General features: G+C 33.2%; 1 protein-coding gene across 1 annotated transcript in view; it reads left to right on the forward strand.

Annotated features, from left to right (window-relative positions):
* LOC120349698 (proteoglycan Cow-like) overlaps positions 1-10,132 on the forward strand; it is a 55,207-nt gene extending 45,075 nt beyond the window's left edge. Inside the window, exons 6-9 of the mRNA XM_039420221.1 lie at positions 408-663; positions 2,620-2,782; positions 7,511-7,638; positions 9,956-10,132. Coding sequence (XP_039276155.1) covers positions 408-663; positions 2,620-2,782; positions 7,511-7,638; positions 9,956-10,122 — 714 coding nt within the window. The 3' untranslated portion in view covers positions 10,123-10,132. The remainder of the gene's footprint in view (positions 1-407; positions 664-2,619; positions 2,783-7,510; positions 7,639-9,955) is intronic.
* The last annotated feature ends 3,380 nt before the right edge of the window (positions 10,133-13,512 follow it).

The raw sequence follows: 13,512 nt of genomic DNA on the forward strand, positions 1-13,512 counted from the left end.
TTTTGAATGTCTTCTAACCCATGGTTTTCCTTTCTTCAATCTCCTGGGGAACTTTTCAAATAAAGTTGCACTTTAGTTCCTAGTTACAGAAATAACTAATTGAGGTCTTCTAACACGTGCCATAAAATTACCTTCTGTTTTTCTCCCTTGGGGAAATTGTCAAAGTTGCACTTTTGCCCTAAATGCCTAGATGAACAAATAAAGAATTAAAATTTCCCAACGTGTGCCATGAATTTTCCTCCTTTGGGAAAATTGTCAAACAGAGTTTGACTTCAGTCCCAAGAAGCACAGAAAGCCACATCTTCAATCCAATTTACTCGCATATAAAACTACTATAGTCGACATGAAAGAAATAAATCGGTCCTAGCTTCATTTGTTTATATTTTTCATCGATTATTCTTTTGCAGGACACGTTCACAGCGACCAACCCGCCCTACTACGAGGACAAGGAGCGACTGCGGGGTGACAACGAGGTGCTCGACACGAAGCCCACGCTGGGTTCGGCCAACTCGGTGTTGGGAGGGGTAAGCAGTGGGGGTGGCAGCAGCTGGACCAAGGAGTGCTCCCCCTCCGCACTGCAAGCCATGGGCGATCGCCTTCTCGACTGGTTCTCTGTCATCATGGCCGATGCCAAGCGGAGGCGTACACACACCAAAGGAAAAGGTGAGCAAATACAATTTATATTAAAAATATAAAGAAAATAAAAATCTCAGTACCCTTTTTGAAATATTTTATCACATTAAAAAAAATGGCATAAATGACCGAAACATGTTGTGATAAAATATTTCAAAAAAGGGTACTGAGATTTTTATTTTCTTTATATTTATATTACAAGTAGCCCTATACAGGAAAGAGATAAACAATTCATATTATCTATATATTTAATTATATTAAACGAGAATCCCAATTAAATGCTGTAAATCACCCTGAAGATTTCTGCTACTGCAAATATTGCCAACAGGGTAAGCAGCTAGATGAATATTTTTTGTATAGTAGCGCTCATCGAATTTCCATCTAGCTGTTTACCCTGTTGTCAATATTTGCAGTAGCAGTCTTCGGGGTGATTTACAGCATTGAATTGGGATTTTTGTTTAATAATAATTATCCATTAATTAGCATTTTAACGAATGCAACTTCCAATTTAATTCCATCTGTATATCTACATGTTTCATATATTCAAAAGCGAAATGGCACTGACTCACTCACTCTCATCTGGTGGGGTTTCAGGGTTTTCCAGTGTGGCACCAGATAATGGTATTCAGGTACGTCTCTGGAAGTACCAGACTGTGGGATTCATGAGTAGCGCCTCCGTATCTTCATGTAGCATCATAGAATGTCTGTTTCCGTCCCCTCCTGGGTGCCTGCTCGATGGACATGCAAGCGCCCACCCGCTAGCTTTTTATGGGCTGACAAATAAATTTTTGAATAGTAGCGCTCATCGAATTTCTTTCTAGCTGTTTGCCCTGTTGTCAAAATTTTCAGTAGCAGGAGTCTGCGGGGTGAATCACAGCAATTAATTTGGGGTTTCGTTTAATAATAATTATTAATTCATTAGCATTTGAATAATTGCAATATCTCAGTAATTTCAAATGTTTTTTTCATTTGTATTCTGTAATATTACATTATTTCTCAATAAAAAATCGAATCTTCAATTCGATATTCAAATATCAATAAAATTTGATAGACAATATCGGTGTAATCGATATGTGGACTTAACATCTGCCTGAAATTTTATCAGCTGTTCTAATGTTGGATAACTTACTGAACTTACTGTAATAAAGTTCTCTTTCTGAATTAACAAATAATTGTAAACAATATAAAGGTTAAATAAATTCAAAACAGATCAAAAATAAAGTTTTATTGAAAATAATAAATTTAAATTGTAAACTTGTATTTTTCCATTTGGAAGGTTGGCAATTGATGACGTGTCTAGGTGACGCTTTGGAATTTTCAGGCTCGTCCCTCAAGAAAAATGGCTGGTGGCTTGTACTGGTTGTGTATTATCCTCTTGAAATTTTTCTATATAAGTGAAGTTTAAGATGTTTCAATTGATATCTGAATATTTTCATTATTTTCTCAATTTGTGTTAAATGTTTTGATTATTGTTGAAATCCTGTAGCCAAATAAATGAGTTCAATATATTCTGTACAGATAAGTATTTAGCTTGTAAGAAGATTCTGTTTTAAGTATCAATTTGTTCTGTTTGATGTTTTTGCGTTTTAAATTGCCCAAACTTTATGAAATTTATAAATTGTTTTGCTCTGAACTGGACTTCTTATTCATAGGCATATTCAATCCATTCATGATTTTTGTCAAGATATTGGTATAAATGGAACCGATAACTTTCCTTGGGTGATAGGTGAGAACTATCAAACCTTTTTGGACAAAATTGGTACGGTAGCACAGCAATTCAAACAGTGTACAGTATCATGACATTTGTCAATTATTATTTTCCAATTTAGGGTGATTCACAAACTCTGTCTGTATAGGGCACGACCCTGATAAAGAGAAAACTTTTTGAATTTGAATTCAGGGCGATTTGCTAAAATTTCCCATTTATTTTGTCATTATCAACGTTTGTATCGAATTATATGAACATTGTGTTGATTTGTGTTTGAGGCAACCGATTCCCCACCGGATGCAAGAACGAGGTGCGCTGGATGTTCGAGCACTTGGACTCTGAGCCTGACGGCCAGCTTTCTCTGCAGGAACTTTATGACTTAGAACACGACCAGAACGAGCATTGCATCAAACCATTCCTTGACGCTTGTGACACTGATAGGTATTATTACATTGTACTCTCTTCTATTGCACAGAATTCCAATTATTTCTATGAGGAAGAACTATATTGCTCCGATGAATACAAATTAAAATCATCCTAATGAATTATAAATACTATACAGAGTGTCCCACGAAAAGTGTAACAGACGGAGACTAAAGATTTCACTTGAATTTAAAAAAACACTTTTGAAGTGAAAATACACTTACTTTTGTAGTGACGATTGTTTCGACCTGTTGTTGGTCATCATCAGACTGTGGGAATTTACTCAGATGACAAGGCTATGTACATGTGACATGTGACAACAGGTCGAAACAATCGTCACTACAAAAGTAAGTGTATTTTCACTTCAAAGTGTTTTTTAAAATTCAAGTTAAATTTTAACAGTGAAAAAGTATGGATATACAAAAGAGTAAAGATTTCACATGAAATTTGCAACAAAAAATGTCTAGTAAAGTTTTTTATATCGACCTTGGTTTTCGAGATATACAGTACCAATTTTTTATATTTTTGAAAAACGTCAATTACTAGAAAACTATTCGTCAAAATGTAATTCTGAAGATTTGTATGGCTTTGTTATTTGATTTATATATTATAATTATAAATATTTAAATAATTCTAAAGAATTCTATGGTTGGAAGAGGAAGAAATTTCCAATAAGTTCATATTATTTTTTTCTTTGTTTGACGTTTTTGAAATTTTTATGAGCGTTTGAACTGTTTGAAGTTTGGCTTTTTAGGCTCAACTCACACTTACGCGACTCAGGTCGAGAAGAGACTCGACTCCAGTCGAGTTTTCAAATGATGAATAACTAGAATCGACTGGTCTGAGTGTCACCATTTGGAAACACATGCTCTCAACCTCGACTAGATTCCAGTCTCTTCTCGACTTGAGTCGTGTAAGTGTGAGTTGAGCCTAAAAAGCCAAACTTCAAACAGTTCAAACGCTCATAAAAAGTTCAAAAACGTCAAACAAAGAAAAAAAAAAAAACTTATTGGAAATTTCTTACCCGACGAATGTACTTTGTTCAAATTTGAGCGCTTATAAGAAGTTCAAAAAATCAAACAAAGTAATAAATTTTATGCATTTTATCCAAAAATTGTTTCCTCTCTCCAACTACAACGTTAGGATCAGATTGATAGTTTTCTAGCTATAGTGAGGTCCACGTTATAATGACAGTGTACGATTGACAATACTGTTGCTGTCCTTTTCTATCATACAACAAAACAGATAGCGCTATCTCTCTCTCGCTTTGCAATTTTGTCAGTTTGACAGAATATTTTATTTTCACTTTTCTACAGTCACTGTCAAAACAAAACAAACAATTCTCAGCCGCCATTTTTCTCTTCATTCTATCAAAATACTTGAGTACACAAGTCGTATAATTCATTAAAAATGTATTTTTGAAACAATTAACTAATTCTTAGACATTACCGTATGAGAAACACAAATTAAAATACCTCAAATGACATTTTAAAAGTTGATAACTAACCATCCTATAGTGAGGTCCACGTTATAATGACAGTGGATAAAGATAGAAGAATAGCGATGCCGATTCTCTGCATTAATTAATCATATTTCTACACTGTCAAAAACATAATTGGCACAGTTGTGGACCTAGAAAAGGATAGTACCACCGGCTTTGTTGAATGATAGACAAGGATAGCAAAACCAAAGTTGATCAAATACTGTAATTATAACGTGGACTTCACTATAGACTTCATCCATGCTTCAGTTAGCCTATAAGTAAAGGTTAGACCTACTCGTACCGGTATAAATAATATTGAAAGGTTATTTTATAATTATTTCCATTGAAATTACTTATTTTAAAAAGGATTTCTATTTTCCTATTATTTTCAAAAGAAATTGGAATAGAATAACTACCAAATAACTTAATTTCTGTTCTTTTGAAATTCAGATTGTTGTATCACAGCTTTTAAAATTAGCCGCCATTTCAGGTTTGTGTAAAAATAAAAATCTGATCTCAGTTATGAAAGCAAATTTTTGAATCAAATTACGAAATTTTTTTTTTTTAATTTGACATTAAATTGATTATTTTATCAAGGAAATGATAATTATTATTAGATTAAATTTAATGGGATTAATTGAGTAACAGCTGTGTACACTCAGTGGTAAAATGGAGAGACTTGGCAACGTTTTTCTCCTATCTTTCTTCACTGCCATTATAACGTGGACCTCACTATAGGCTATTGACGTTTTCAAAAATATCTCGAAAACTAATGTCGATATTAGAAAATTTCACTGGACATTTTTTGTTGCTAATTTCATGAAGATGGAATACGGCTATGGTCTACGGCTGTTACACCTTTCATGAGTCATTGTGTACAGATTCGGATCATTTCATAGCTCACTTATAACTTTACAACCATGATTAAAGAGGATGGGTGAAATCACTTCACTTTTATGGGCTACTTTATAATAGATTATATGAGCATTAAAGTTTTAAAATGTTTTAAATATAAAAGCGTACTACATGTTTATATTGTTTTTTATTAATTTTAAGAAGATGGGTGATACAAAGCAGTTTTACACAATATAAAATTGTCAATAAATGGAAAATCTTGATACTGGGTAGAAAACCAAGAAGATTTTGAAGATATCAATGTTTATTCCACATGTGATTCATTTGAATCAAAGTACTGTAGTTTCAATGCTCTTGGTATCATCCAAAGTGACATAGCCACCTCTATAATGTATTAGAGGTGGCTATGACAGTGATTGGAGAGGATGGACTATTGTAAACGGAGGGGGGTTGTTTCTTTTTTTCTATAATATTTGCTAAAGTTTACTGCTATCAATTAATCATCTACCGGTATTTGAATCCTTGATTGGTTGGGAGCTTTTAGTGGATTCGTTCATTCAAATACACAGATTATCATCATTGTCACATACTCTAGCAAACATAGTAAGTACGAGCCAGGAACTTCAATGAAAAATACTTTTCAAAATTCAAACTCAGGTTTATTGAACTCATTAACGAATCAATAGAAATCATGACAAATTTTCAAACAGAGTTACTCATAAAAAGAAGGAATATTCAATTTCAATCTATACATTATGGGAACCTGCTAACTTGCTGCAACTAAATTCGGGCCTCGGTCATTCTATGTACTAAATTTCGAGTTAAATAAAAACAACAATTTGGCACTCACCATTTCAACAATTTCAAGTTTTACTTTTGAGACCACTTAATCCAAAACACAATGAACTCAGACGTTATGAAACTCACTACACTCTACTTAGATTCACGCACACAATTAACCTCTTAATAATTTTACATCTACGGATTCTATCAACTTTAGATTGCTATAAAAATTATAACAAAAGTACTGATAATGAAAAACTTTTCAATTTGTCCCTCTGGATGGGCAACAGACCCATTCAGAGGACCGAGGCTCACGCACCGTTACATGTTTTTCCGTTCACGTCTCAATACCAACTGAGGCCCTTTCACTGAAAATTATTCCCCCTTCACGAGCGTTGAGCATAACTTCCAGTGGAAAAGCCAAAGCTGCAAAAAGGCCTTTGGTCGTACAATTCCCAAATACAGTAGCTTTTTCGACAAGAAATTGAAACTGCATTTGAAAAATGCACGAAAATTGCTTTAATTTCGACAACTAAGCAACAAGTTAGCAAATTCAAACAAGACAGAGTCAATTCTCAGACTAAAACGCAGGGTTCAACATACAGTAAAAATCAAAGTTCATTCCAGTTCAAAAACCTGAAAAATAATATAAGATACACAAAAACAACTACAATACTACCCTCTCAATATCACACGATTACACTATAGTTCCATCACTGAAGATGTTGCATTGAAACTAAACTGTCTCAGATAAATTAAAATGTCGAATTGAAAACCAATCATTTATCTTAATTTGGGAAGCTGCTCAATATTTCTGTGAACTGTATAAATTATGATACTATTGAACTTGAAAGAGACTCACCTAGTTTAAAATAGACCCATCAATATTACGCTTGTAATATTTCAAAGTGTGATAAAAAAAGGTAATTATCTATCTATAATTCTATCTAGTTGGACTTGATTCAATTGAAATATTTATAAATGATAAAGGTAATTATCTATCTATAATTCTATCTAGTTGGAGATGATCTAGTTGGACTTGATTCGATTGAAATATTGATAAATGATAGTAAATTGGCATTGGCTCCATCAGACTCTTGTGAGAATAATCAAGAGAGAGTCATGTTAACTATTGTGTTATTATATTTTGAGTTATTACAACTAAACAAATAATCCATCCAATTAATGGCCTCTTATCTTGCTGAATAGTTTGCAAATCATAGGAATTTATGATTAAAGTTTGTGAAAAAATGAAGATTATTGTGAAATTAAAATTTCTGGGATAGCTTTGGCATGTAAGTAATATATTTTTTCAATAATTGATACATTTTATTATTTGTCGCAGGCTATAAATTAGCCAAGTATTGACAACACTCATGCACATTCAACAAGTATTTTCTTTGTTGAACCTACTGAAATAATTATGAATTCCAAAATTTGCTTCCCATTTGTTTTTGATTTGATATTGCTGTTTGCTTTGTTGGCAGCTAACCTAACCTAACCCAACCTAACCTAACCTAACCCACCTAACCTAAATTTTATTCTATAACAATATAACAATGTGATTTGACTGTTCATTTGATTCCTTAGCAATAATTGATAAATTTGATAATTGGTGTCCTCAGGGATATCTTCATTAGCCCACGTGAATGGTGCAAGTGCTTTGACAAAACTGACCGCCCCTGCGCTGCTGTCAAGAGGAGAATCACATCTGCTATTGGCAAGTCTAAAATGTTTCCTTCTTACAAGAAAGGTATTTTATTTTGTTCATTTATTTTTAGTTTTAATTTACTTTTTTATATATTTCATTTAAGTATTGATTTACATTTTCAATTGATCCCTCATTGAATTTCATTTTATTTACTGTATTTCATTTTTCAATCGATTTTCTTAATTTCTCATATTTTTCTTTATTGTTACTTTGATTTTTCTCAATATTATAATTTTTGTTAGCAGTTATTTTTCCCCCTATACGGTAAAGTATTGTATTATCATGCGATATCCTGTTTACGGTTTGATTAGTCCAAGATATACTCCAGCCAAGTATATAGCCAAGATATTTTCTAGATCAAGATATTCACCAGTCTAGCTGAGGATGGGGCAGGTGTAGCCCCGAAACCATGGTCCTTTTGTAAAACAAAATTAAAGTGGTATTGACAACATCTGTGTCTCATTTTTTCAAAATACTCATTATAAATGTTAGGAGATGCATGAACAGTCCTATATGTGCAGTCATGTTCATCAGGCATGTTCTATGGTTAGTGGCCAGCCTAATACAGCACAATTCAAAAATGTCAATGAATTACTCCTGATGTTTGGTTTCCTACCGTACTCAAAAGATCTTTTATAAAATTCTATAAGGCAATGTATGATTCTTCTGCATTTGAATTAGATTAGACTGGTATGAATCAATCAGTATGAATCTTTCTTTTGATTTCTTTAATTGGTATACTCTGATTTCTATAAGCCCAGTTGAATACTAATTTCAGTTCAAGAAAGCTTATCAAAGTATACTTGGTTGAGAACGCTTAAAAATCGAATCAAAGTATCAAAATTAAAACTACTCTTTTCGACTAGGAGTTGGTATTTTATAATTATTATTCAACGAAAATCCTAAATAAATGCTGTAAATCACCCCGAAGACTCCTGCTACTGCAGACATTGACAACAGGGTTAACAGCTAGATGGAAATTTGATGAGAACTATTATCCAAAAATTAGTTGCCAGCCCGGGAATCGAACCCGGTACCTCCCAATTGCCAGATTTTCGTTAAATAATAATTATATATCAATTAGCATTTGAATAAATGCATTCTCTATTTAATTCCATCTGTAACTGGTTGGCCGCTATGGCTTCGTATAAAATGAGCGCTGCTATCCAGAGATTGTCAGTTTGGTGTAAGGGTAAGCATTCCTGACTGGCAATTGGGAGGTACCGGGTTCGATTCCCGGGCTGGCAACTAATTTTTGGATAGTTTACATCTAGCTGTTAACCCTGTTGTCAATGTCTGCAGTAGCAGAAGTCTTCGGGGTGTTTTACAGCATTTATTTAGGATTTTCGTTAAATAATAATTATATATTAATTAGCATTTGAATAAATGCATTCTCTATATAATTCCATCTGTAGTTGGTATTTTGTCATAAATTAATAACTTTTTGTAAGAGAACATTGTGAGACAATTTTTAAGGAAAATTTTCTAAGAAAACTCTGCATTTTTGTAAGTCGATGAGCTAACTTATAATATTTTCAATTGTGGTATACGTTGGGTTTGATTGTTGTAATTTTGGAACGTTAAAAGACGGACCGTTAAGAAACTGAGTTTGATCTTAGAGATGATATCCCATGGTGCGGGATATCTACATGTTTTTATTTTATGTTTCAAAATTCACTGTTCTCAAGCCGGTAATTCTGGTAGTTTTTTTGTAAAGTTATGCGACGCTGTAGTCGATCATACTGTGCCGTTGTCACACTTTAGCCCAGCCAAAAAATTAATAATAGACAGTAGTCTGTGCTTTCACCCGGCTAAAACAGTAATAATAGACAGTAGTCGACAGTAGGTAATGAGTAAGAGTTAACAAACTATTGGTTTGAAATATGGAACATATAAACGACCTATACCATGTGATTCCTTCTTATGCTACCTTTTATGTATGGTATAATTTTTTAATTAGAACTGAGTTTAATACTTGCAATTTTTAAAGACCGTTTAGTTTGTTGTTTGTAACTTTTCTATATGGTATAATTTTGTGATTAGAACTGAGCTTAATAGTTGCAATTTTAACTGACCGTTTAGTTTGATGTTTGTAACTTTTCTCTATGGTATAATTCTGTAATTAGAACTGAGCTTAATAGTTGCAATTTAAACCGACCGTTTAGTTTGATGTTTGTAACTTTTCTATTTAGTATAATTTTGTAATTAGAACTGAGCTTAATAGTTGCAATTTTAACAGACCGTTTAGTTTGATGTTTGTAACTTTTCTATATGGTATAATTTTGTAATTAGAACTGAGCTTAATAGTTGCAATTTTAACAGACCGTTTAGTTTGATGTTTGTGATTTTGGGTTGTTAGCAGGTATGTACGTTCCGGACTGTGACGGGGATGGCTACTATCGCTCGACCCAGTGCCACAACTCTGTGGGAATGTGCTGGTGCGTCGACAAGCATGGCGTCGAGCTGCCCAACTCAAGAACACGGGGCAAACCCAATTGCGGTCAGTTGCAAATCATTATACCGTAGATTGGAGAGTGTTCTTAACAGGTTCACAAAACGATGAGCATTTAAATGTTGCAATTAGATTGATTGATTGAGTACTTTATTCATGTAGATTACAACAATATATACTGGCTTATACACTTATATACAATAGCTTACAATACAGCAAAATTATAGATGAATTTTCACATAATATAGACTAAGAAAATTATTATTGAACTGTATATGATATGAAAAAAGCAATTTGTGATAACTATAGATAATATTTTTATGCATCTACATAAATTGGCGGAGCTTTGAACATATCAATGTCCATTCTTTGGAAAGAATATTCAAAATATCCTTCCCACTAACTCTCTACCAAAACGTTAATTTCATTAATCCAACTAAGGATTAATCTGTAAATGAAAATATTGTAAAAGTTTTAATTAATATAAAGATTTGAGAGAAAAAGAACTGAAAATTGATAAAGTAAAATAATTAAATAAATAAATAAATGATAAATTATACAGGTAAATAAGATCAAATCATTGATTAATAAAATGGAGTAGGCTGAAAGTAGATCAGGGCTATCAACTTCCAATAATATACAGCAGTATGCAGTGGAATAATTAAAATAACATGAGTTCATATAATATACAATACAATTTATTCTATAACAGGTTTATAGGTTTGTATTGGTGGGATGGGTGAGGGATGGTTGTCATGTGATCGTTCTAGGGCTGGACAGTTTCATTTCTTCCAAAAGATGTTTGATGTTAGATGGGAGAAATGTGAAATGAAAAATCACAATGAATAGAATAAGTTACTGAATGCCAAGCCATTGAATTCAATTTAATAATGGCATGATAGGACTGAAAATTTTGTGAGGAGAACAACTACAAGACTTAACCTATTACGGATTATGTGTTACCGTATCTAAATTTAGGAGAGGAATAGCACAAGGTTACCTTATTTTTTTTCTCCCTATCATTTTGATGATGTACTTATTGTATCAATCAATAAAGAATACAGAATTCAAGTATTGGAAGCCTTTCCTTTCTATAATTGCGTTTTCTGTTTGAATGTATACACTATTCCAATTATGTATGACTCGACTACTTGTATATATTATGTTTTGCTCTAACTTGAAGCTTACAGTTGTTATGTGTCCTAGACAAAATTTACTTATTTGAACTGCTTCGTCTTATATTCAAGAATTATTATTCTCATATTTCCAGAATTTTCAATTGATTATCGTGAACTAAAAGGTAACCCTTGCTTCGCAAGGGTCTTATTAAAAACTTGACAAACTGAGAACTTGAGGTACTGAGATTTTGGAGAATCTAAAATATGCCTTTAACCATCCTCGGTAAATTAAAGCTCAACTCACACTTACGCGACTCAGGTCGAGAAGAGAATTGACTCTAGTCGAGAGCATGTGCTTTCAAATCACGGTATTTAGATGAGAATACTTCTTCTTCTATTTACCGTGCTTTCAAATGATTACGTCGCGGAGACTACAATCGACAGGTCTGAGTGTCACCATTTGGAAACACATGCTCTCGACTAGAGTAGAGTCTCTTCTCGACCTGAGTCGCGTAAGTGTGAGTTGAGCCTAAGAATCTATTTGGAAAAATTCAAGTTAATCAGTTCAGTAGTTCAGACGTGATGCTGCATCATTCGTGAATTTCCCAACCCGTTCGTGTATAGGCCAATTTTTCCCCTTCATTATATTATAGAATATTCTTTGATTTTATCATGTCACCATTAATATTGTAAGAATATTATGAATTAAGAAGAATAAAAATAATATTATTCCAATTAAACAAAATCAATATTGTAAGGCTAAAGTAAATTCGTATGGCTTTTGTTGGTGGGGAGTCCCTTGCGGGAAGGTCCCACCGCCTGAATATATAATTTGAGCCGTCAATGGGCCTTACGACTGTCATACTTCAGCCGGGACCGACAGTTTAACGTGCCCATCCGATAACACGGGAGTGATCTGGTTAAAAAACTTTTGGCTAGCTTCACACGCATTCGGTTTCTTTCGGTTCGGTTCGGTTCGGTTCGTTACCGAAAACGAATGAGGCTTTCATACATGTCAGGTTTTAATTCGTACGGTTCTGATTAGGTATTTTCTTCTCAAACACAGCTGTGTTTGGATTTTCACAGTTCATGCTGGTATATTTAAATATAAAAGCTGGTGTTAAATTGTAAGATGTTATTTCTTAAACAACAACATTTTAAAGTTAATTAAAAATTGTGAATTATTTGAATAGTTTCTTTTTGATTATGTTAATTTTGGATGTACAGGGAGATTATTTTTTAAATTGAAAATTTGTTCCTTGTTTTGACACATGGTATATAAACTTCATCTCTTCTCTCCATTGATGAAATCATGTAATATTCGTGGAAAAATAAAAAAAATAATAAAAGAATAAAAATTCTCCCTGAGTTTCAATTTATATCTTTCATATTTTTTTAGCAAACTATTCATTGAAAATAAATGTTCCTGTGAACTAACAGAAATGAATTGATCATATGATTTTGACTTGGAAAATTTTGAAACACAATCATAATCACGATATCTGGTTAAAATAAAAACAAAAAAGGCAAGCGTGTGTAAAAGACTTTGTTTTTTCCTGTTTCCCTAGCAACGAATTCGAATAATTATGATGAAACCTATTCGTGTCGAGGGGCGTTCGGTGCTATGCGGTTGCTATTCGGTATCGAATTCAAACCGAATCATCGTTTCACACTTATCGGAATTTGCCGAAAACGAAACGAACCGAACCGAACCGAAAGTGTGTGAAAGTAGCCTCTCGCTAGCGACGAATTGAAACCTGATGGAATCTATTAGATTAAAATGGGCGTTCAGTTCTATGCTGTTTCTATTCGGTACCGAATTCAAACCGAATTACCGTTTCACACTTATCGGAATTTGCCGAAAACGAATCGAAAACGAAACGAACCGAATGAGTGTGAAACAAGCCTAATAGTCGTTGTCAAAAAATGAATGCATTCTTCAATAACACAAGTAATACAACACAATAGCCTACACAATAACAAATAATATAAAATCAGACAAATCATGTGAAAGTTGATATCATTTGGCTAAAAAATGGTATCAAACATACAATACACAATAACAAATTATACAAAATCAGACAAATTAAGTTAATGCTTGTGAAACAGTTGATATCAGTTGGCTAAAAATATGTTTGGGATGAGTAATAGGCCTATATCATATGATTCCGTGTAATTATTTTATGATTTTTCCATACCTTGACTACCGTATGTCTACCGCACAACATGTGTTGAACGACAAAGAACACTTCTATTCTATTCTATTCATGTGAAACAGTTGATATCAACTACCAGAGTAGACAGCAACTGTCTACTAACTTTGGATATCAGGTACCTAAAACAGTC

Source organism: Nilaparvata lugens, chromosome 2 (genome assembly GCF_014356525.2).
Source record: "Nilaparvata lugens isolate BPH chromosome 2, ASM1435652v1, whole genome shotgun sequence".
In the NCBI taxonomy this organism is placed as follows: domain Eukaryota; kingdom Metazoa; phylum Arthropoda; class Insecta; order Hemiptera; family Delphacidae; genus Nilaparvata; species Nilaparvata lugens.